This window comes from Bos taurus, chromosome 7 (genome assembly GCF_002263795.3).
Source record: "Bos taurus isolate L1 Dominette 01449 registration number 42190680 breed Hereford chromosome 7, ARS-UCD2.0, whole genome shotgun sequence".
Taxonomy (NCBI): Eukaryota; Metazoa; Chordata; class Mammalia; order Artiodactyla; family Bovidae; genus Bos; species Bos taurus.
The window spans coordinates 71,798,827-71,820,539 of record NC_037334.1 but is presented as its reverse complement, the minus strand read 5'-3'; the positions used below and the strand labels follow the sequence as shown (position 1 = coordinate 71,820,539).

Below are 21,713 nucleotides of genomic sequence, written 5' to 3'. Positions count from 1 at the left end.
CATGGGCTCTAGTGTGGTTAGGCTTCAGTATTGTGGTGTATGGGCTTAGTGGCCTCTGAGCATCTTAGTTTCTAGACCAGGGATCAAACCCATGTCCTCTGCACTGGCAGGCAGATTCTTAACCAGTGGACCACCAGGGAAGTCCCTGTAGTCATTGTTTCTTGAGTACTTTCCGAGCTATGTGACAGATCTGTCTGTGGGGTTTCACATCTTTTTGTCACTGTGCACTGATATGAGTGTATTCCAGTTATCTGTTCCTACAAAACAACCCCAAAACTTAGTGATTTAAAACAATAGCAATGTGCACTGCACAGTGGTTCTGTGTTGGTTTCACTTTGGTTCATTCATACAGTTGCTGGAGGATCCACTGGCCTGGAAGGTCGAGAGTGGCCTCATTCACATTTTTGAGATGCAGTGCTGGATGTTGCCTGGGCACGTCTATTCTCATCCTTGTGGCTTCTTTGACTCCAGGAGGCTAAATGTGCTTCCTTACATGGAGGTCTGGGAATGACAGTCCAGGTAGGGCCAAGTTGAATCTGTAAGGCCTCTCTCGACATTCCTGGTAGTCAAGTGGTTAAGAATCCACTTTGCAATGCAGGGGATGCGGGTTCGATCCCTGGTTGGGGAACTAAGATCCCACATACTTTGGAGTAACTAAGACTGCAAGCAACAGCTAGAGAGTCCACATGCTGCAATGAAAGGTCTGCCGTGGTACAATGAAGACCTCGTGTGCCACAACTAAGACTCAACACAGCCAAAATAAAATAATAATTTTTTAAAAAGTTGTAAGGCCTCTTAAAGCATTGTCTTGGAAGTTACATGACACCATGTTTTCCAGTTTCACTGAGATGCATTTGGCATAATGTATTGATCTAAGATGTACAACATACTGGTTTGATGTATGCATATATTGTGAAATCACAATTAGTTAACATTCATAATCATAATTCATAAGGTCCATCCATGTTGTCCCAAATGGCAGGATTTTCTCCTTTTCATGGCTGAATAATATCCCTTTAAGCTCCAGGAAATAGTGAAGGACAGGGCAGCCCGGCATGCTGCAGTCCGTGGGGTCGCAAAGAGTCAGACGTGACAACAACAAATATGTTATTGTTCAGTTGCTCAGTCGTGTCCGACTCTTTGCGACCCCATGGACTGCAGCACGCCAGGCTGCCCTGTCCTTCACCATCTCCCAGAGCTTGCTCAAACTCATGTCCATTGAGTTGATGATGCCATCCAACCATCCTCTGTTCCTCCCTCTTCTCCTGCCTTCAGTCTTTCTTGGCATCAGGGTCTTTTCCAGTGAGTCAGCTCTTCACATCAGACAGCCAAATATTGGAGTTTCAGCTTCAGCATCAGTCCTTCCAGTGAATACTCAGGGTTGATTTCTCTTAGGATTGACTGGTTTGATCTCCTTGAAGTCCAAGGGACTCTCAAGTGTCTTCTCCAGCACAACAGTTTGAAAGCATCAATTCTTTGGCACTCAGCCTTCTTTATGACCCAATTCTCACATCCGTACATGACTGCTGGAAAAATCATATCTTTGACTATACAGACCTTTGTGGGCAAAGTGATGTCTCTCCTTTTCAATATGCTGTCTAGGTTTATCATAGCTTTCCTTCCAGGGAGCAAGTATCTTTTAAATTCATGGCTGCAGTCACCATTCATAGTAATTTTGGAGCCCAAGAAAATAAAGTCTGTCACTGTTTCCACTTTTCCCCCTTCTATTTGCCATGAAATGATGGGACCCATTGTGTATAAATAACTATTTTCTTTATTCATTATCTGTCAGTGGACACTTAGGCTTTCTTGGCTGTTGTGAATCATGCTGCAATGAACATGGGGTTTAGATACCTCTTCGAGATAAAATGCCCCTTTGGCTTTCATCCCTTTTCTGTCTTTTACTACTTATAGATCTTCCCTGGGCTCACCTCCCAAGAAAACTGTTTTAAGGGAATCCAAACTCAGAAACCTTGACAGAGTTAAAGCTCAATATTGAGGATACTGGGGAGCCACTGAAGAGCTCTTCCATATCTGCAGGGACAGGCCAGATTTACAAGGTCACCGTGGCTATGGCCCCCTGACCAGTCCTGATGTTGAGTTAGTACAGACCAGACAGGAGGGCCCAGGCCCTTGCTGCTATTGCTAACTGCTGTTGAACATCTTCTGTGATCCACGCGCTGGTCTGTACATTGGTGTGTGTTATCTCATTGAATCTAACAAAAGCTTTAGGAGGTATAAGTTCCATTTTACATAGGAGAGAACTGAGGCACAGAGAGGATGAGACATGTGTCCATGATCACACAGCTGGAAGTGATGGTGTGGGGATTCGAGGTCAAATGTGACAGATCTGTAATATGTGCCTTTGGGCTTACTCTTCTGCTTGCCAGCACCATCTGGGTACTATACAGAGGGCCTTTCCAGCAAGTGCTGTCTCACGTAATCTCTGCTTCTCCCTTAGGTAAGTTCGAGGATCGGGAAGACCACGTCCCCAAGCTGGAGCAGATAAACAGCACCAGGATCCTGAGCAGCCAAAACTTCTCCCTCACCAGGAAGGAGCTGCTGAGTACAGAGCTGCTGCTGCTAGAGGCCTTTGGCTGGAACCTCTGCCTGCCTACGCCCGCCCACTTCCTCGACTACTACCTCTTAGCCTCCGTCAGCCAGAAGGACCACCACTGCCACAGCTGGCCCACCACCTGCCCCCGCAAGACCAAAGAGTGCCTCAAGGAGTATGCCCACTACTTCCTAGAGGTCACCCTGCAAGGTGGGGCCAATGTCAAGGCCTGTCCACCCTTCCCCGCCCACATGGGGGCCAGGGTCAGGGGCCAGTGCACCCACATCACCAGATCACCCCACTTTGCAGGGATAGGCAGAGAAAGATTTGCAGGGGTAAGCAGAGACGGGGTGAGTTAGCAATAATGTGTAAAGGAGGAGTAGCTTGTATGCAGGCAGCCTGTAGTCTGTCTATTTACCGATCACCTACCTGGTAGTGTTTAACTCACTTGGAACACTGCCAATCATCTAAGTAGCCCAGAGTCACAGGTAGGTCATTCTGAAAGAGTATCGTACAGGTAGGATGGGAGAGAGGGTTTTGTTTCCATCTGCTTTAGCAATACACTTTTACCATTTGGAGACTTTTGCTTAAAGTGTCTTAAGATCTGGGTATTAAGATCTAGGTGTTACGTACAACACTAGGTCAGAAATACTGTTGATTTAACCACCTTATAACCCACTCCAGGCCAAAAGGGTTATGAGTAACAATATCAACAATTGTGATATTAAGCAGTAAGTGAACACTTACTGTACACCAGGCAGTGCTCTGCATGTCTTGTTTCATTTGAACCTCACAGCAACTTCACATGAAGATCATTTATGCTGCTCTCATTTTACAAATCAGTTTCCTTAATTGATACTCAAGATGTGAAGTAACTTATCCTAAGATTATTGCTAGGATTTGAAGCTGGGGAGTCTGACTCTGACTGTGCTTATAACCGTACCACCCTGCCTAATTCATACTTTAAGAGGCAAATGTTGAAATCATTGAAAGTCATGAACAGTTTAAGACAGCAAAGTAATGTGCGGATAACCAGCTGTTCTTCCTGAGAATTGTGGGAATTTGAGCAGTTTGCCTTTGTACATATTAGTACCAGCTTTGCCAGGTTGCCAGATATCTTAGTAGGACATTAAGAGTTCTCATATTATTTCAGTGTTTACTTGTACCAAAACATCACACTGTACATCATAAATATATAGTATTTGTCAGTTGTTTGTCAATAAATCTGGGGTGGGGTGAGGAGAAGATTATCCAGTAAATTTATGAATATCAAATTCTTATGGACATTCATTTGTTGGTTCGTTCTTCAGCAGATTTTCAGTGAGTTCCTGCTGTGGGCCAGGCTTCGTTACTAAATAGCCTTTAGTCAGCACCCCAAACAGAAGTCTTAGAAATGGTGTGTGTTCACCACTGTCTTTCAAAGGAAGGACAGATGTTTAGTGTTTCTCCTTGTAGCATCAGCAAGTCCCTTGCAGCCCCTGGAAGCCAGGGATGTATTTTGACAATCGCTGCTCTAGGCTGACATCAGAAATCCCAGACCGAGAGCTGAGGTGTTTTAAGAATGAAAATTCATGCTATTTTAATTTTTCATGTAGACCCTCTGCGCTGCGTGTATGGTGAACAACCTTGGACCTAATCATTTGTCTCCCGGTTCCCAGGGAGCACAAGGCAGAGCTCCAAGGCCAGGCTTCTGATGGTGACTCTCTCTCTGTGATTCTCTTTCAGATCACATTTTCTATAAATTCCAGCCTTCCGTGGTGGCCGCAGCCTGCGTTGGGGCCTCTAGGATTTGCCTTCAGCTTTCTCCCTATTGGACCAGAGACCTGCAGAGGATCTCAAACTACTCCCTGGAACATCTCAGCACGTGCATCGAAATCCTGCTGGTGTAAGCTCCTCTCCTGCTCCTTTCGTGTTTCTGAAATAGCCAAGTTCCACTTGCTCATAAGGCCCACCTCAGGTGATTTCCCGCAGTTTGAGGCTTATGGTGTCCTGGTGGCTCACAGAAAGTGAACCACCATGACTCCTAATAGAATTCAGATTTGGGGAGTTGGTCCTTCCTGTTTGGGGTAGCTTTGGGTTTGCAATTGTCAGGTCAAGAGTGCAGGAGAAGAGGGGCTCACTGCACATTTTTCTGAGTGTCTGGGCTCTTTGACCCAGTGTATCAGTCAGTCTTCTTGGGTGATCACATGGAGAGACCCTCATTATGAGCTGCTTTTCTCAGACGTGGTCATAAAGTGAACTCTTAGCCTGCTCAGCCCAGAGTGGCTTCACTTAAGAGACCATAGCCTAGGAATCTTATGGAGGAAATGTTCAGTGTTTCAGAGAGGATGCTTAAAGACACAGCACCCTAAAACTGATATTGGAGGCCAAAGAGTAGTGACTGCAGGGAGGAGGACAGAGAGGACAGAAAGCTCTCACCTGGCTGCACTTGGTCTCTCTTGCATCCAGCGGCTGGCAGCATCTCCTGCGTGCTGGTCCCACTCACTTCGGGACCACGCCTCTGAAGAGCCATCTCTCACCCTCCTGGTACAGCTGCCTTTGTCTCAATCCTCTGAAATCAGTCATGCTCCCTAGCCCTGATTTTAAAATCTCTGCCTTTTGAAAGCTGGAGAATATGGTCTGACCTGAATGAGGACAAGTGTCCCAGATACTTAGCCACCAGCCCTGCCTCTTCCACAAGGCTCTGGGGTAGCCCCCTGCTGAGACCTGCTACAGCTTCACTTGTTTCTTTCTTAGCAAAGCCTCTAATTGTTTTCCCAAAACAAATTTATTATGGGAAGCTTTTTTTTTTTTTGAGATGGAAAAAAACCTGTTCTATCCTGCTTTTCAGATGGAGACAGTTAGGCCCCTGGGGGCACCCTGTTTGAAATCTGCTAAGTCTCATAACTCCGTCTCAGCCGAGGATGGAGCTGACCAAAAGTGTCTTGAAGGCAGAAGGGATGCTCACCTAAGCACCAGGGGGCAGTTCCTATGCCCTGTGTGGGGATGCAGTGATGAGCAAAAGCAGACGGGCCCTCCCTCGCGAAGCTTAAACTCCACAGTAGGGGACACATAGGGACACGTAGTGACCTGAAACTTACCGTCTGCAGTGTTGACCGCCAAGTGGGGGCAGTGCAGAGGGTCTGCATGAACAGTTAGGTTAGTCTTGAGGGTTGCCGGGCTTTTGTGGGAAGCAGATCCAAACTGAGATCTGGAGCCTGGGTTTAGTCGGAGATCAGCTGAGGCAGTGAGCACAAGCCAGGAGAGGCCAGCAGCACATGGGTCGCATCCCACTCAGCAAGGCAGGTGACTGGCACTGAGGCCTCTGGCCTCCCAAGTCTCACCCAGTCCTTTCCTTTCAGAGCTTATGACAACGTCCTCAAGGATGCCGTTGCTGTCAAGAGCCAGGCCTTGGCAATGGTGCCCGGCTCACCCACCCAGGTGCTGTTCCAGCCACCCGCCTACCCGGGCCTCAGCCAGCCGTCAGCGACGGCGCTGGCCCAATTCCAGAACCCCGTGCAGGACCTGTGCTTGGCCTATCGGGACTCGCTGCAAGCCCACCACCGCTCGGGGACCCTGCTCTCAGGGGGCACCAACTCATCCCTCCACGCCCTGTACCCCACCCTCCAGCCCCTGGACGTGTGTCCTGTGCCGCTGCCCGCGTCCTTCAGCATGCAGATGGCGATTGCAACCGAGCCCAGGCACTGCCTCGCCGCCACCTATGGGAGCAGTTACTTCAGTGGGGGTCATGCATTCCCCGCAGGCTGTTTTGATAGATAGGGCACCTTTAGCCACACAGGGAGGCCTTGGAGACCCGGGCAGAGGAAGAAGATGCTGACCAGGGGAGCCTAGCCCAGCGAGACACCTGGGAGGGGCCATCCCCACAGAGAGCCTCAGGGCCCTTGAACAGAGCGGGTCTGTGGTCTTTTTAAATAAAACTGACCCGGAGCAAAACAGGCAATGACATACCTCACCCGAGAGCATTCCTCTAGAAAAATGTCTTCCACTTGTGGCTAGGGTGCAGGAGGGTGGCTCGGTGGCCACCCTCTGGAGAGGGGCCCAGCGGGTCGAGGAAGACTTGGGAAGAGGCCAGGAGGCTGCAGACTGGATGCAGACCTACAGTCCACGAGCACCTCCATGTTTTAGCATCGAAGACACCTTTATTCTTTGCTGATGGCAGCTACACCATTGGAAAGGGCGTGGCCTGACGTGCTCTCAGGAACCCCAGTAGGTGCCATCTGGCTCCATCCGCAGGGGTCTGGGTGTGCGTCTGCCTCCCGAGACACAGTGAGCAGCTGTCTTGATTTATTGTGGAGCCTAAAACCTTCTCCAGCCTTTTAGATGTTTCACGTGTTGCTGCTTCCCGAAGTGACCTAGCTTTCTGTTCAGTAAGATGTCTTGTTTACATGCTATATCAGGGATTTTGTGATACTTGAAAATTCCTTAGGAGAAAAACATTGGTGATTGCTACACTGCCTGTCCCATGCGTGGGCTGTAGGTTTTAACCCCGCTTGGGATGGACCCCTGGTTAACCACAGAGCTCCCTTTTGCAAAAGTGTATGGTTGGGGAGAACCACTTTCCAAGCTCTCGGTTCCAGAAGATGCCACATCTTGGATGCTCTGTTCATCTGTAGAAGTTCGATAACCACCCAGAGAAAAAAGACTGTTGAAAAGTAGACAAAGATTTAACACCAGCAACCCCCACCTCCCTCCCTCCACCGCATGCTTCTAGTGCATGAGGTTTAACCCAGCCTTGGCCTTGCATTTGGCTCAGAGCAAAGGATCATAATGTGGAATGTACGCCTGACGCCAGCTGGATTTGGGGGCATGTGGGGTCTGTGACACCACTGACAGCCAGCAATGGGTTGGATCAAAAGCCAGTATTTGGGTCTCTGCAGTGAGAGGGCTCTCAGGAAGACTCTTGGAACCATGTGCAATATGTTTTTATTCTGACTCACGGCTTGTGCTCAGTGTATTTTATTTTTTGGTTGGTTTGGGGTCAGTGGTCACATTGTTCATCCCCCGGGACCGGGAGGTGCAAAGAACCATGGAAACGTATTTTGGTTTGTTTCTTAAAGAAGAACCCATTTTAGTTTTCTTGACTTGGTTGCCAGTCTAGGAGACTGGCAGAGAGACTGCGGGAAGTCAGATCCGAAGGTGGTTTTCGGAGCTGATGGGAGCCTCAGCACGGAAGCTGAGTGAAAGAAGAGCCTGGACGCCGGCACGGAGGGGTCACGTTGTCACACTAGCATAGGAAAGTGCACGTTCGTTTGTTTTCTCTTTTTCCTTGCCAGCCTCCTTCTATTTATGTGCAACTGGTTTGGATTCCGAGTTATTGTGTTTGTCTTTTCTGGGTCTGGCCGTTTGTGAGGGTCTTCCCCCAAATAGAGCCTCACAGCCAGCCCAGCCCAGAGAAAGAGTGGTCCTGCAATAAATACATCACCTGTTTGTGGCCTCTCTGGGTTCTCTTCCTGGCCTTCTCTCCGCTAGCCCTCTCTTCTCTCTTCCTCGTCAGCCCCAGGGATCCACACTGGTACCCAGAGGTTGTCAGGGACAAGTGGGTGACTGCACGATGAGCTCCTGCCCTCTGAGCTGGAGCTACGCCTCCCTGGGGCCTGGGCTGGGCTGCAAGAGTCAGCCCAGCACCACCACCGAATTAGGCAGGGCTCTCCAGAAAAACAGAGCTAATTGAGAGTGATTTATTCTAAGAGAATTGGCCAAACATTGTGAATGCTTGCATTAGGATCAGAGCTAAGGTTCCACTTCCTCATGCCCTCTAGGTTCAAAATTCATCTCTCCAAAAGCCATCTGTTCTGTCATCTGAACACTCCTCTCTACTAACCCCTTAATCAGTGATTCTCAGCAGGGCTCATTTTTGCCCTCCAGGGGATTTTGGCAACGTCTGGAGATATTTTTGGTGGTCACAGTTGGGAGAGGGGCGTGGTTGGCATTTAGCAGGTAGAATCCAGGATGCTGTTAAACATCCTGCAGCGCACAGGACGGTCCCCACAGTGAAAAACAGCCTGGCCCAAAACGACAACGGTGCCGTGGTTGAAAAACCTCAAGCCACGGAACACCTTCCAGTGAGGTCTCTATCACCCCCCAGGTCCCTTTCATTACCCCTTTCATTTCCATCGTAGCTGTTAAATCACCTGGAATCATCTTGTCCGTTTACTGAGTTTGATGGCTGTGCCCTAAACCACCTCCAGCCCATAGAATGTATAGATACTTGTAGATAGTAGTGCTCATCACCCAACTGGCGTTTATTATTTGCTGCGTAAAGCACTGTGCTAAGGAATTCGTTCATATTATTTCCTATAATCCTACTAATAAGCCTCCAAAGTAGGAACTATTACCAGCTGTTATCTTACAGACCAGAAAAAGGGCACAGAGGGGTTCTTTGCCTAAGGTCAGGTGAAGGAAGGAGCCATAATTCAAACTCAGGCAGCCAGGAGCTGCCCTGCTACCCTGAGGTGCCTCAGGGGTTTTGGATGAGTACAAGGCTCCCACCGGCCATCCCGCTCACCTGCTGGAAAAGACATAACAGAGTAATGGATATGGGTTTGTAAAAGGGTTGCCAGGCATTCGTGCTCCTGATTGACAGGGTCCCAAGGGGTTCTTAGAGCATGCTCAGTAGCAGACAGAAATGGTTTTGCACAGCTGCCGCAGGCTAATATGATTTACAGCTCCATCTGCCTGCCTCCAACAGGCTCTGACCTAGGAGGGGATCCCCCAGCCTCATCTGTGAAGGTGAAGATCTGAGATCCTGCTTGGGGCATTCCTCAAGCATCCCCTGGGAGGGACCGTACCTCTGGGCTGGCTCTGGCAATAGCTGGCACTGAGTTCCAGTGAAAGAATCTTAGCAGCCTTATTAATCTCATTCTCTGTTCCTCAGGGAAGCCGCTTGTGGCAAATTTCAGCAGAAAGGCCATAGCCTTTAGGAGGAGTGTCAAATCCAAAGGCCCATCAGGACCAGGCAGGTAACATAGTGAGTAGATCAGCTGGATGACTGAGACAGTGTGAGATGGTGGGGACTATTGAAGCCTGTGTTCCCCTGTAAGGGATACGGCTAGCTTCTGTTCAGCACTAACTGACTACAGCCTTTCAGGGATGTAAGCTGTATGTTGCCCCAACTTCAGGTTTTCAGAGAATCTGGAAGTCTACACTTACTATGATATGCTATGCTAAGTCACTTCAGTCGTGTCCGACTCTGTGCAACCTCATAGACAGCAGCCCACCAGGCTCCCCCGTCCCTGGAATTCTCCAGGCAAGAACACTGGAGTAGGTTGCCATTTCCTTCTCCAATGCAGGAAAGTGAAAGTCAAGTTGCTTAGTCATGTCCAACTTTTAGCGACCCCATGGATTACAGCCTAACAGGCTCCTCCGTCCATGGGATTTTCCAAGCAAGAGTACTGGAGTGGGGTGCCATTGCCTTCTCCGTCACTTTCTAGGAAGTCTAATTATTTGTAATTTTAAAAACTACCAAAAAAATTGTAATGCAATAGAAGACTAATGAAACACATTGTCGGTTAGGGAGATTCTTAGCCTGGAAACTTGCAACTTCTGGTATGTAGACAAAAGCATTGGACCTAAGAGGTGGAAGATCTGAGTTTGCCTGCCTTTAGCTAGGTGACCTTGAGAAGAGCTTCCTCTCGCCTCTGAACTTCTGTCTCGTCATCTATAAAGGTGGGAACGTTGTCAGGCTGGACTGCATTTTAGATTTATGATAAGAAAGCATGGAATATATGGAATCATTATCCAACAGTGCGTCCTTTGAGGACTCAAAAGTGGACCACTCCTTTCTGAGGGGTGGTACTCAGATGAGCCCCAGAGCTTCACCTCCCTCCAGCCCAGCTCTGACTTTTAAGGGAGAGGAACTTAAGTGGTCAGCCTTCTGCTGGCCCATCTCCAACAAGTGTTTCAGGTTCTGCCTTTGCCAGAGCCACAGCAGACAGCATATACTAGAAGTCAGAACTTCTGCTACCCCCTGGCTGTGTAGACATGGGCAGGTCAGTCCCCTTTTCTGGGTCTGTTTTTTCATCTGCAAAATGGGAGAATTGGACTGGAATGGTTTGCAAGGTCACACCTGGCTGGACAGCACTTCGGAAGAATTACAGCTGTCTGGTCTTCATACCTAAAGTGTCCCATTCAGTAGGTCTGCGTTTGGGCCTGGGCTGCCCTTTTAATATGGCCCCAAGGAAATGTGTGTGCATATCTGGATTTGGTGTTCTTGTTCTAGAAGCTCTGACCCACTGTATGCCCATTCCACCAGTCAAACCACCCATAACGATCCTGTTCAGTGAGCATTTACTGTGTTCCAGGCCCTGTACATGACAGTTTCCTCATGCTCTCTTACCCCCTGCTCCTCTTTTGTCCTCTCAACATCATGCCCTAGCATTATTTACTATCACAGTTTTCCAGATGATACTGAGGTTCAGAGAGGCCCAAGGTCTCACACCACGTGGCCTCTGAGTTGCCCCCCCCAACCCCCCAGAGAACACATCCAACCCACCCCAAGGCCCAATCACTCCGGATTTCACTGGTCAACCACCTGTCCCGCCTCCAGCATACATGCACACCCAGGGGTCCCTGGGACCACAGGTGCGCGGTGGAGCGCCACCTAGTGGTGGTCTTTAAGGATACTTTGGAAGCTCCTGTTAACACCAAGGTGGAAGGGAAGTGATGGATAGCGACGATTCCCAAGCGTCAGGGTAAAGGAGCACCTTGGACCGTGCAGCAGAATGGTGATGCGCGTCTAACTCTCCAGAGGCCACTGGCATGGATTTTTACCCTTGAAACGCCTCTACAACCCAAGAAGGGAAGGCCTTATTAGCTGTTTTACACATGGACAAGACAAGACCCTGAGAAGCACTGCAGCACGCCCACATGTCTTACACGAGAGTGGAGGGGGCACTCCTAGCACTTCCATCACACTGGCTTGAGAACGATGGTGCTGATGATGGAGGTGATGGTGGTCCTAGTCGCAGTGGCTAGTTAATTCGTAGCATGACAACTCTTATTAGGTAAGTGCAGTTTTTATCCCCACCGACAGTTGAGGAATCTGAGGCTCAGAGAAATGGATGAACTTACCCCAAGGTGACACAGCTTCTAGGTGGCAGAAGAGATTTGAACCCTGGCAATGTGACCCTGGCAGTGTTAAGCGTCAGAGCTCTTAACCTCTGTCCGTTCTGGTTAAGGAAACTTCTTTCCCAAGATGCAGGTAAAATGGATACCTCACCCCATCTCACCTTACTCCACTTACTCCCATAAACTGGAATTAAAAACTGAAGCCTCCATCAGCTGGTGATGCCCAGCCCCACATTTCTCTCAAGAGACTTGCTCAGCTATGTGACCTTAGATAAATCTCTTCACCTCTCTGAGCCTTGGTTTTCATATCTGAAATACAGAATTTAGTTGAGCTCTGAGGTTCTTCTGTTCTCTGAGTCTGTGACTCTGTAACACTGGCTGCAGTGTTTGAATTTGTTCTTGAGTCCGTTGCCAAAGCAAAAACAGTCTCTCTCCTCCCAGCGCTTCCTTTCTTTTCTACTCTTTCTCTTATCCCTTCTCTCTCTCTCAGTTTTCCACCTAGTTGTATTTAACTCTGTTATTTAGAGACTTATTATCCAAGCTCATTATGAGTAATTATTCAGTCTGAACAGAAAACAGGAACACTGCTAGTTTAATTTAATGCTTATCTAGTTCACTTAATTAGCAATAAGTCTTGGCAAAATGCTGGAATTCACAGGGTCCTAACTTGGTGGGTGGGTAGGGGAGGCTGAGTGCTGTTCTTGGAAAGAAACAAGTTTCAGGGCACGATGTGGGAGGAGGCAAGGACTGCGCTGCCAGTGAGCTGGGCTGTGCCATCTGTCCAGGCTGAGGCAGGTTCCTGAGAGTGGAAGACTAGATTACACAGGCTGCCAGTACCTGAGGTCAGGTAGCATAGCACTTATTAAGCACCTGTTGTATGCCAGACTCTCTAGTAACCACTAATCTGTTTCTGTATCTATGAGTTTGTTTTATTTTGAAATCATGTGGACCACCAGAAAAGTCTTTCTCCCTCTGACTTATTTAATATAGTACCTTCAGGCTTTAGGGCTTCCCTTGTGGCTCAGCTGGTAAAGAATCTACCTGCAATGCGGGAAACCTGGGTTGGGAAGATCCCCTGGAAAAGGGAAGGGCTACCCACTCCAGTGTTCTGGCCTGGAGAATTCCATGGACTGTATAGTCCATGGGGTCGCAAAGAGTGGGACACGACTGAGCCACTTCCACTTCACTTCAGGCTCCATCCATGTTGTTGCAAATGGCAGGATTTAATTCTTTTTTATGGCTGAATAGTATTCGTGTGTGTGTGTGTGAGAAACATCTTTATCCATTCATCCACTGATGGACACTTAGATAATTCAATTCTTAAAGAGGGTGCGTTCTTCTCTTGTCATGGAGTCCTGCAGGCATTTTAATGAGGGAAGGAGAGAGTTTCCTGTTTGGTGCTACTGGCTATTGTGCGACTCTTTCCCTTTTCACAAAGGGAGGCCTAAGGCTCACAGCTTTGACAACAGAATCCAGCTCAAAGTCAATATTGTTCAGCTTTGACTTGTTAAAATAGTTTTAATCTATTTATGGAAAATGATGATGGCTTTCCATGTATGAAAGTGATATAAAGTTTCCTTTGTAGTAAAAACAAACGAATTGTATGGAGAAAAGTATGGGTAAAAAGAAGTCAGGGTGAAGCACTTTTCACCCTGACGTGTGGGTAGTCCACTGATGAAGACTCCACACTTCCACTGCAGGGGGCACAGGTTTGACCCCCAGAGCTAAAGATCCTGTGTGCAGTGTGGCATAGCCAATTAACAAAAGAGAGAAGAACTCAGGGTGGTACCGAGGAAAGAAGAATGAAAAAATCCCATTCAAGGTTAGGGATGATCTGTCCAAGGGACAGGCAGACCCCCCTCCTCCTCTCCCATGCCTCTCCCATGCCCGCGATCAGGCAGGGACACTTGCTCAGGCCAGGTGCGGCCTTGGCATCTTCCCTGATGCAGGGATCCAGGCACCTACCGGGGGCTCAGAGTGACCTTTCTGATCACCTTTCCCATCCCACTGCAGCCTCTCCAAGTTTCTCCCTGGCCCCCCATCCAAGCCCGCTAGTTCAATCCATGACGTTTCAGTTCCTGCCTGGTACACACATAACCCCTTTGTCATCTCATAGACTCCCATTTCTCCTCAGTTCCTCATTGGTCCTCCTGGCCCTCTCATACCAGTGGGTAGGCTGAGGCCCAGAGGAAGGACTCCGCAGTGAATAAGCAGAGACCACAGCCACGCTGAAGCACCGCTCCTGGCTGCCGCTTCCATCCCAGTGTCTGCGCAGCCTTGGCGCCCAGCAGCGGCGAGTCCTGCCCCTGCTTCTGATGCACTTTCTTGTGGCCCATCTGAGAGTCAGTGTGTCACCCTCCCAGGGGACATGTGTCTCGAGAAAGAGTGATCTCTCCACCCTGAGTGTGGATGGCAGGTAGGGGCAGGGACCACAGAGATGTGCCCACCACACCTCTCGAGCACCGCTTGTGCCCTCTCTCTGGGGCCAGGGGTCTTACGTCCATACGTGTCCACACCCCAAGTCTCTGTGGTGACATGGGACCCACAGGGACCTCAGGGCCAAGGTGTGGCCTGCACAGCCATCTGCAGGGGTTTCCCATCTCCACCAGCCAGAACTGCCCCAAGACACTAGAGAACAAAGAGAGGTTCTGGAACCAGCAGAAAGTCTTGTTATACCAGTTTTATTGATACGGCTTTACAGCCCCCCGCAGAGCCCTACCGGCCAACTCAGACCGGCTCAGGCCACCTTCTTGCTCACGCGCTCGTAGATCACGCCTCCAAAGGTGGAGACCTGGAAGAAACAGCGGGAACAGAGGGAGTCACTGCAGGGAGCCCAAGGTGACCATGGGGCCTAGGGAAGGTAGACTGGCCTCTAGTCCCAGCCCTGATGGGATGTGGCACCGTTTCTCTGGGCCTCTGGTTCCCAGTTTGCTGCAAGGCTCATTCTGTTTACTTTTATGTGGCCAAAGTGTTAACATGTTGGCACGATGTGGCTTTCCTTGGGATAACCTTCAACTCGTCCATCCATTTCATTTCACCCATGCCAGTCACATTCCCCCCAATACTGAGCTTGTCCCATTGTACAGATGAGAAAGCTAAATGTTAGAGAAGTCAATCACCCCTCTGAGGAAGGCCACACTCACCCTCTACACCATTTAGCATTTATGGGGCCCCTGTGCTCAGTGATGGGGAGATACAGTCTCTGCCCTTGGGAAGTATAAGGTTTTGTGGAAGAGGCTGAAAAGAGGATGCTGTTCAGGAGAGGCCCGCTGTGTGCAGCACCCTGGGGTCAAGGCCAAGACACGCTGTCATCGGATGTGCTTATAGCATCAGTTGGTCCTGATGCCCAGCAGAGGAGAGCTGCTTTCTTGTGGGAGGGGATGGGTGGCAAATGGAATTTTGTGGAAGCAGTTTTGCCTAAGGGCAGCAGTACAGTGATGTGTGATTTTCATATGGGGTGGATGGAGGATGGAGTGGAGGGGGAGGCCAGGGCTCTGCCTAGAGGAGAAGTGATGAGAGAAGGGGTGCTGGTGGTGGGTGGAGGTAGGAAGAGGGATGCTCACAAAATGCATCCCTGTGGGTGGAGAAGGAGGAGGGTGTCCAGAATAATTCTGGGTCTCCAGAGATGGGAGGAAATATGCAACCAAGACCACTTCTCTCTGGTACCTAGTCTGTCCATGTGCATATGTGTGTGTGCATTCTTGTGTGTGTGTGTGTGTGATGGCCATGAACTCTGGGCACTGCTCCCACTGTACAGACTCCATGGTCAGGTGCCCCCAGGAATTAGGAAACATTTGTTTCTTTTGGGAAGATGAGTTCTCCTATCGGGCACAAATGTGCTTCGTTCTGCCCTGGGTTCTCCTTGTACCCCTCACAGGCTCTGCCCTGGGCTCTTCCTGCACCTCTCCCAGGCTGGGGAGCTTTGCGTCTGGGAGTCAGTGTCCTCTAGCTTTCATCAGATTCTCCAGGAGGTCAATTTCCATCCAGAAAAAAACGCTCGTGCCTGTGCTTAGTTGCTCAGTCGTGTCTGACTCTTTGCAACTCCATGGACTGTAGCCCGCGTGGCTCCTTTGTCCATGGGATTCTCCAGGCAAGAATACTGGAGTGGATTGCCATTTCCTTTTCTCAGGGGATCTTCCCAACTCGGGAATCAAACCCTCATCTGCTCCATTGGCAGGAGGACTCTTTACTGCTGAGCCATTGGAGAAGCCTATGCCATATATATATGTGTATGTATATGTGGGTATACATATATGTACACAGACATATTTTAAAACACTATAGTTTTTTTTTTTTAACTAAAATGAAGGGAAGGAAAGAAGACCCATGGCCTGGGAAGAGCAGGCAGAGTTTAGAAATCAGCCAATTTCATCTGCCTCCCCCACAGACTAGCTGTGTGGCCTTGGGCAAGTTGCCTATGTCTCTGAGCCTCTACGGCTTCTCTGTAAAATGGGAGTAATGTGAGGGCATTGAGGCTCTGGAGCCATGTGCTGCTTTTCTCTAGACTGGACTTGGGTGAGGAACACAAGGAAACGGGGAAGAGATTGCAAGATAGAGAGGAATGAGGGTGGCAGACCCTGCCTCCCTCAGCATGTCCTCCTGGAGAGGCTTGGGGAGGACAGCCCAGACCTCCCCTGGGGGTACTCTAGCCCAAGACATAGGCTCACGAGGGGGAAATGACCGACATGTAGAAGCATCTTCCTTTTTCTCGTCACCTCACATCCGTTTCCTTCACCTAGGGATACTGTGGAGCCCCTGGGGAAAGAGTTGAATGGGAGATGGAGCACCTCCAACCTGTGTTTACTAAGAGCCCACCTGCCAATGCAGGAGACACAGGAGACGAGGGCTCAATCCCTGGGTCAGGATGATCCCCTGGAGGAGGAAACGGCCTGTGGGAGGGGTCAGTCCACAGGTGTGTGAGTTGGTCCCACCAACATTTTTTTAGAAATCTTTTAATTAGTTGCCAATATTGGCTAGTCTGGAAATTTCACTTGAAGTGCCAATTTCCAGCTTCTCTTGCAACACCAGAAGATAGAGCATTCAGGGCCTGAAGTCCCTCATGGAAGTGAGGGAGTGGCAGCTGTGCTTGGGCCCACCAGGACTCCCTGCTTCATTTATACTCTGGGAAGTCCAGACTTGTGCCCCTGAGGTGGCTGAGTGCGGGCACTGGAGTCTGGCGCCTAACACCAAATTCCTGCTCTGTCAAAAAAGCTCTGTGCCCTCTGGCCAATCTCTTAGTCACCCCGTGCCTCAGTCTCCTCACCTGCAAAATGGGGATAAAAACCCTTAACTAACAGCATGATTGTGAAGATCAGATGAAGTCATGTGCATCCAGCGATCAGCATAGAGCCCATGCCTGTGAAGCCAGCTTCCCAGAGGCCTGCCTCTCAGGGCAGAAGAACATCCTCTATATTATGTGGGAACCAGCAGGACACTTACCTCCACCAGCTTGCCATCCACAATCTCTACGGTGTGGTGGTAGTTGGCAGAGTCCACGACCACTTTCCCACCCTCCATCTTCACAGTGACCTGAAAGAGAAGCAAAAAGCAGCCTGAGTTGCAGAGCCCCCACAAATGCAGACCAGCCCTCGGGGGTGAATGGACCTGCCTTCAGCCCCAGCAGTCCCCCTCTAGGAAGTAATTTGTCCTATAGACACGTGATGCTACAGTCCGTGGGATCGCAAGGAGTTGGGCACAACTGAGCAACGGAACAACAACAACAACAAAGACATGTGATTGCATATATCCAAAGATACAGATAGTCTGTGCAAGCCACTGGACCTTCCTGTGCCTCGGTTTTCTCATCTCAATAATGGGGGTAGTACTGGTACCTACTCCATGGGGTTACTGTGAAGATTAAGTGATTTACTGTCATATATGTGGGCTTCCCAGGTGGTTCAGTGAAGAAGCGAAGAATCTGCCTGCCAATTCAGAAGGGGAGGCTTTGATCCTGAGGTCAGGAAGATTCCCTAGAAGAGTCAGACGTGACTGAGCAGTCACACATGATATCATGATATATGTAGAGTGCTTAGAGCAGTTCCTGGCTCCCTGCTAAGCACTCCTTGTTAGCTGCAGACTCTGTTATGATCATCGTTATTAAGTGATGCTGATGTCATCCGAGAGTGTTGATTGCAGCATTGTTTGTAACAGTGAACAACCTAAATATTCAACTTATGTTATCCTCCAGTCAATAGCCTAAATATCTATTAATGAGGGAATGGTGACTAGCATTTCCGTACTGTTGGACACAATACCACCATTAAGAAAAGACTAAGGCAACTCAATATGTGCTGACAAGGAAAGATACCATGAGAAGTTGTTAAATTTTTAAAATACCCAAGTGGCAGAATATCAATATTATGACTGCTTATCCCCACCCTGGCAATCTGAGGAGCGGAATACTTTCTTGGTCAGGGTTGGGGGCTACAGAGGGGACCTGGGATGGGTGGAAGACCTGAGGGGCCATTCTGGGTAGGAAGGGGATAAACAGCCAACTTTCACTTCTTTGCTACCCATGATTGCAGTTTCGAACCCAGATGAGTCTAGTTCTAGGGCCTGGGCAAGATTAATCTCTAGGTCACACTACAGGCAGCATAAAAATGTGGTTATGCTCTCTAGAACCAGACTGCCTGGGCGTGCAGGCCCAGCCTCGCTGTGGGATCTAGGCAACTATTTAATCACATGACTCAGCCCAACTCCCCCATCTGTAAAGTGGGGCAGTAGTTATAGCAACCTCATGGGCTTACCTGCATTAAGATATGGGACAGATCCAGCTAGTGTTGGGGATATATGTGTGAAGGATTCGGCAGATGGGAACAATTTTTATCATCATTATTGTGTCCATTATTGACGTATCATTAAAAACCAAGAATGGCTAAGTTGCCAAGTAACTCAAGCTCTTAATGCTGTAGACTAGACTTGAGAAGAAGGGCATCCCCGGTGGTGCTAGTGGTAAAGAACCCACCTGCCAATGTAGGAGACACAGGAGACCTGGATTTGATCCCTTGGTCAGGAAGATCCCCTGGAGGAGGGCATTGCAACCCACTCCAGTGTTCTTGCCTGGAGAACCCCATGGACAGAGGAGCCTGGCAGTCTACAGTCCATAGGGTCACAAAAGAGTTGGATGCGACTGAAGCGACTTAGCACTCACACACAGACTCAAGAAGAAGCCTCAGCTTAGGGAGCAGCCCCAGGGGACATGGTGGGGACCAAGAAGTCAGCCAGAGGCCTGGGGAAGGAGGGCGGGGTAGCCAGCAGGCTCTCACCTTGAACTTCTTGTTTCCCACGGTCTCCATCTCAGTCTCCTTGCCAATGGTGAAATTGTTGGAAATGGAGTGGCCCCCAGGGTAGTGCTGGGACCAGGTGAAGTTCTGCCCATCCTGCTGTATCTCCGAGATGACCTTGAAGTTGCGGCCCTTTTCAATCCTGTCGCTGGAGAGCCCTGGGCCCAGGGACAAGCAGAGTGGCCGTGTAAGAGCTGCCTACAACCTGTGGCTTTGGGCACGAGCTTGCTTCCCCCATGGCAGGTTAGTGTGACAGTCAAGAGCACAAGCCCCAGTTCTGTCATGAGCCATGTGGCCTGGGCAAGTTACTATCTCTCCAAGGCTCAGGGTTTTCATCTGCAAACTGGGGATAATAAGGCCCATTTCTCAGGACTGTTGCAGGGGTTAAATGACAGTGATTGTGTCTGGTAAAACTGCCGGCATGAAGTTGACAATAATAGCTGCTCTTCTTAACTATACTAGAAATTTACTACTGTACTACTAGAAACTAGTATAGTAAAAAGTAGTATGCTAGAAATTTCCCACGCTCACAAAGTCCTAAAATGAATGAGACCTGCAAGACTGTCTTCTAATGCTCTTGTTTTACAGATACGGATTCCTGCAACTAGACTGTTGTAGGTGAAGCCAGGTCACTGTTCCTTCAGGGCCAGTCCCAGTACTTGACCCACAAGGGCTCTTTCCTCCCCATGGCCCCAGCCCCTGCTCTTGGGGCCCCTTTCCCACCTGGACCCAGGTAGGGCCCAGGTCCCCTGCGGCTGTCCTCTGAATCTAGACAGCTGCACTGCCTCACACTTGGCTGACACACCAAGATTTCTGCAGGATTGTCAAGTCCACTGTCTCTTTGGTCCCTCTCAACCAGTGTTTCAAATCGAGCAGTCAGAAGAGTGGGGTGTTTGATCTCCACCCATGGTGCCTAGCACTGTAAGAGGCCCTTGTTTGCTGAATGATGGAGTGAACGAGTAGCTTGTCAACCCTGGTCTCTGTGTTCCCACCCCTTTGTCACCTCTCCCCAGGCAGCATGTGGTGACATCACTCATCTCATCCTGGGCTCCAGGGGGGTCTCATGACCTCTGGCACTGATGCATGACCGTGGGCAGTTCTTGCTGAAATGCCCCATCGGTAACATTAGGTTGGCCCATGCATACAGCAAGCATTCAATAAATGTTTGAGTGAATAAACCAATCAACTCTCCATCTCACCCATTACTAGCTTTGTGACCTTGCACTAGTCACTCGACTTCTCTGAGCCTCATGGATTTTGGGTTCCCTGTGCAGAGCTGGCTGTGACGCCCAACCCCAGGAAGGTGCTCTCAGGAGCTCACTCACCCAGGCGCTTCATGAACTCATCATAGTTCTTCTCACTCTCAGTCTCGTACTTGCCAGTGAAGGCCATGCTGCCGAAGAGCTGGAGCCTCTGGAGCAAAGGATGAGAAGGAAGAGCTGTGGTGCTGAGGGGCCTGGTGCCTCCGCTTATAAACCCTCCTGGATGCTGAGGCTCAGCCCCAAAGTCACCCCACTTCTCCTTCCCACCCATGAAGAGGAAGCACTTGCAATTTTATGATGTGGGCAGGACGTGGAGGAGCAAAAACCCCGAGGTTATTCACCCTGGGGACTTGCTGGCTGGAATCCCATTGCCATTGGCAAGGCTAGGGATGGCTCTGCTGCAGGGTTTGAGTGATCATCCATCTCTGCCCAGCCCTCCTCCATCCAGCCATCCATGTCCTCCATCCATGCTCCCAGCATCCCTCCTTTACTCAGTCACCCCTGCATTCACTGACCAGAGTGTGTCAGGTACCTCAGTGTGGGGCCAGCACTGAGGAAACAGTGAGACATACCCCCTTCCCCAGAGAGCTTCCAGTCTGGTGCAGTGACAGAACACACCCACAGAGAATCCTCGTGCACACAGGATGGGGTGTGTTCTGAGACGCCCAGATCTGGGGAAGAAGCAGTGGGGTCCCGCTGGCTGGTGCAGCTTTGCATAGCAAGTGGCATTTAATACAGGTCTTGAACGAATTTGGATGTTTAGAAAAGTGGTAAGGTTGGAAGAGGCAGATAACATTTTAAGTTGAGGGAACAATGTGATAAAGGTGGGTACGGCCACCAAGAAAGGAAACAATGAGTTTGTCTGTAGCAAAGAACACTTGCAGAAGCGCAGGCATGAGATAGGTGTAGATGGTGTGATCATCTGCACCCATGGAGTGTAGCCCATGAGCCAGGGAGCCAATTGGAGGAGGCAGTGCCAATTGCCCTAGAGACCAGCTATGTGCCAGGCATGGGCTGGGAGTGTGGCAAATTTCAGTCTGTTCCAGCTAAGCAACTGGGAGGGCCAGGCGTCCGGCCCCAACTTCCTGTCCCTGTTCTTCTGTGGTTGTGCTGGATCTCCATTGTAAGGCACAGCTTCTCTAGTTGTGGCACACAGGTTTAGTTGCCCCACAGCATGCAGGATCTTAGTTCCCCAACCAGGGATCAAACCCGTGTCCCCTGCATTGGAAGGCAGATACTTAACCACTGGACCACCAGGGAAGTCCCCTTGTCTCAGTTCTGACTCTGACACCACTTCACACTCAAGGACTCCATCCCCTTGTGATAACTCCTGCCCTGCCTGTCTCGTGGGACTGCTCTCTGGATCAAATAGATTGGCCATGCAAAGTATGAAGCACTTACAAAGGCTTTCATGTTTATTATTATTAAGGAAAGTTTTGCATCTGTCTCCTTTTTTAAAGTCCCTTAGAATCCCCATCATCTATATGCAAAGCAGAATTCACCACAGTTGCTAACCTCAGACCTGGGACTGAGTGGTTTCTGAACTGA

The 21,713-nt window shown here is 49.6% G+C and overlaps 2 protein-coding genes across 4 annotated transcripts in view; one reads left to right on the top strand and one right to left on the bottom strand.

Moving 5' to 3' along the window:
• The window catches only part of CCNJL (cyclin J like), a 63,716-nt gene extending 55,728 nt beyond the window's left edge, over window positions 1-7,988 (top strand). For all 3 annotated transcript variants that reach the window (XM_005209688.5, XM_002689349.7, XM_024995293.2), the window contains 3 exons: window positions 2,462-2,764; window positions 4,280-4,439; window positions 5,896-7,988. In XM_005209688.5, coding sequence (XP_005209745.1) covers window positions 2,462-2,764; window positions 4,280-4,439; window positions 5,896-6,313 — 881 coding nt within the window. In that variant the 3' untranslated portion in view covers window positions 6,314-7,988. The remainder of the gene's footprint in view (window positions 1-2,461; window positions 2,765-4,279; window positions 4,440-5,895) is intronic.
• A 6,299-nt stretch (window positions 7,989-14,287) lies between these two features.
• Window positions 14,288-20,349, bottom strand: FABP6 (fatty acid binding protein 6). Its single transcript, NM_001075675.2, is given in 4 exon segments — window positions 14,288-14,411; window positions 17,060-17,149; window positions 18,886-19,061; window positions 20,229-20,349. Coding segments are annotated over 4 exon segments (387 nt in total). The 5' UTR covers window positions 20,296-20,349; the 3' UTR covers window positions 14,288-14,357.
• Window positions 20,350-21,713: the final 1,364 nt, after the last annotated feature.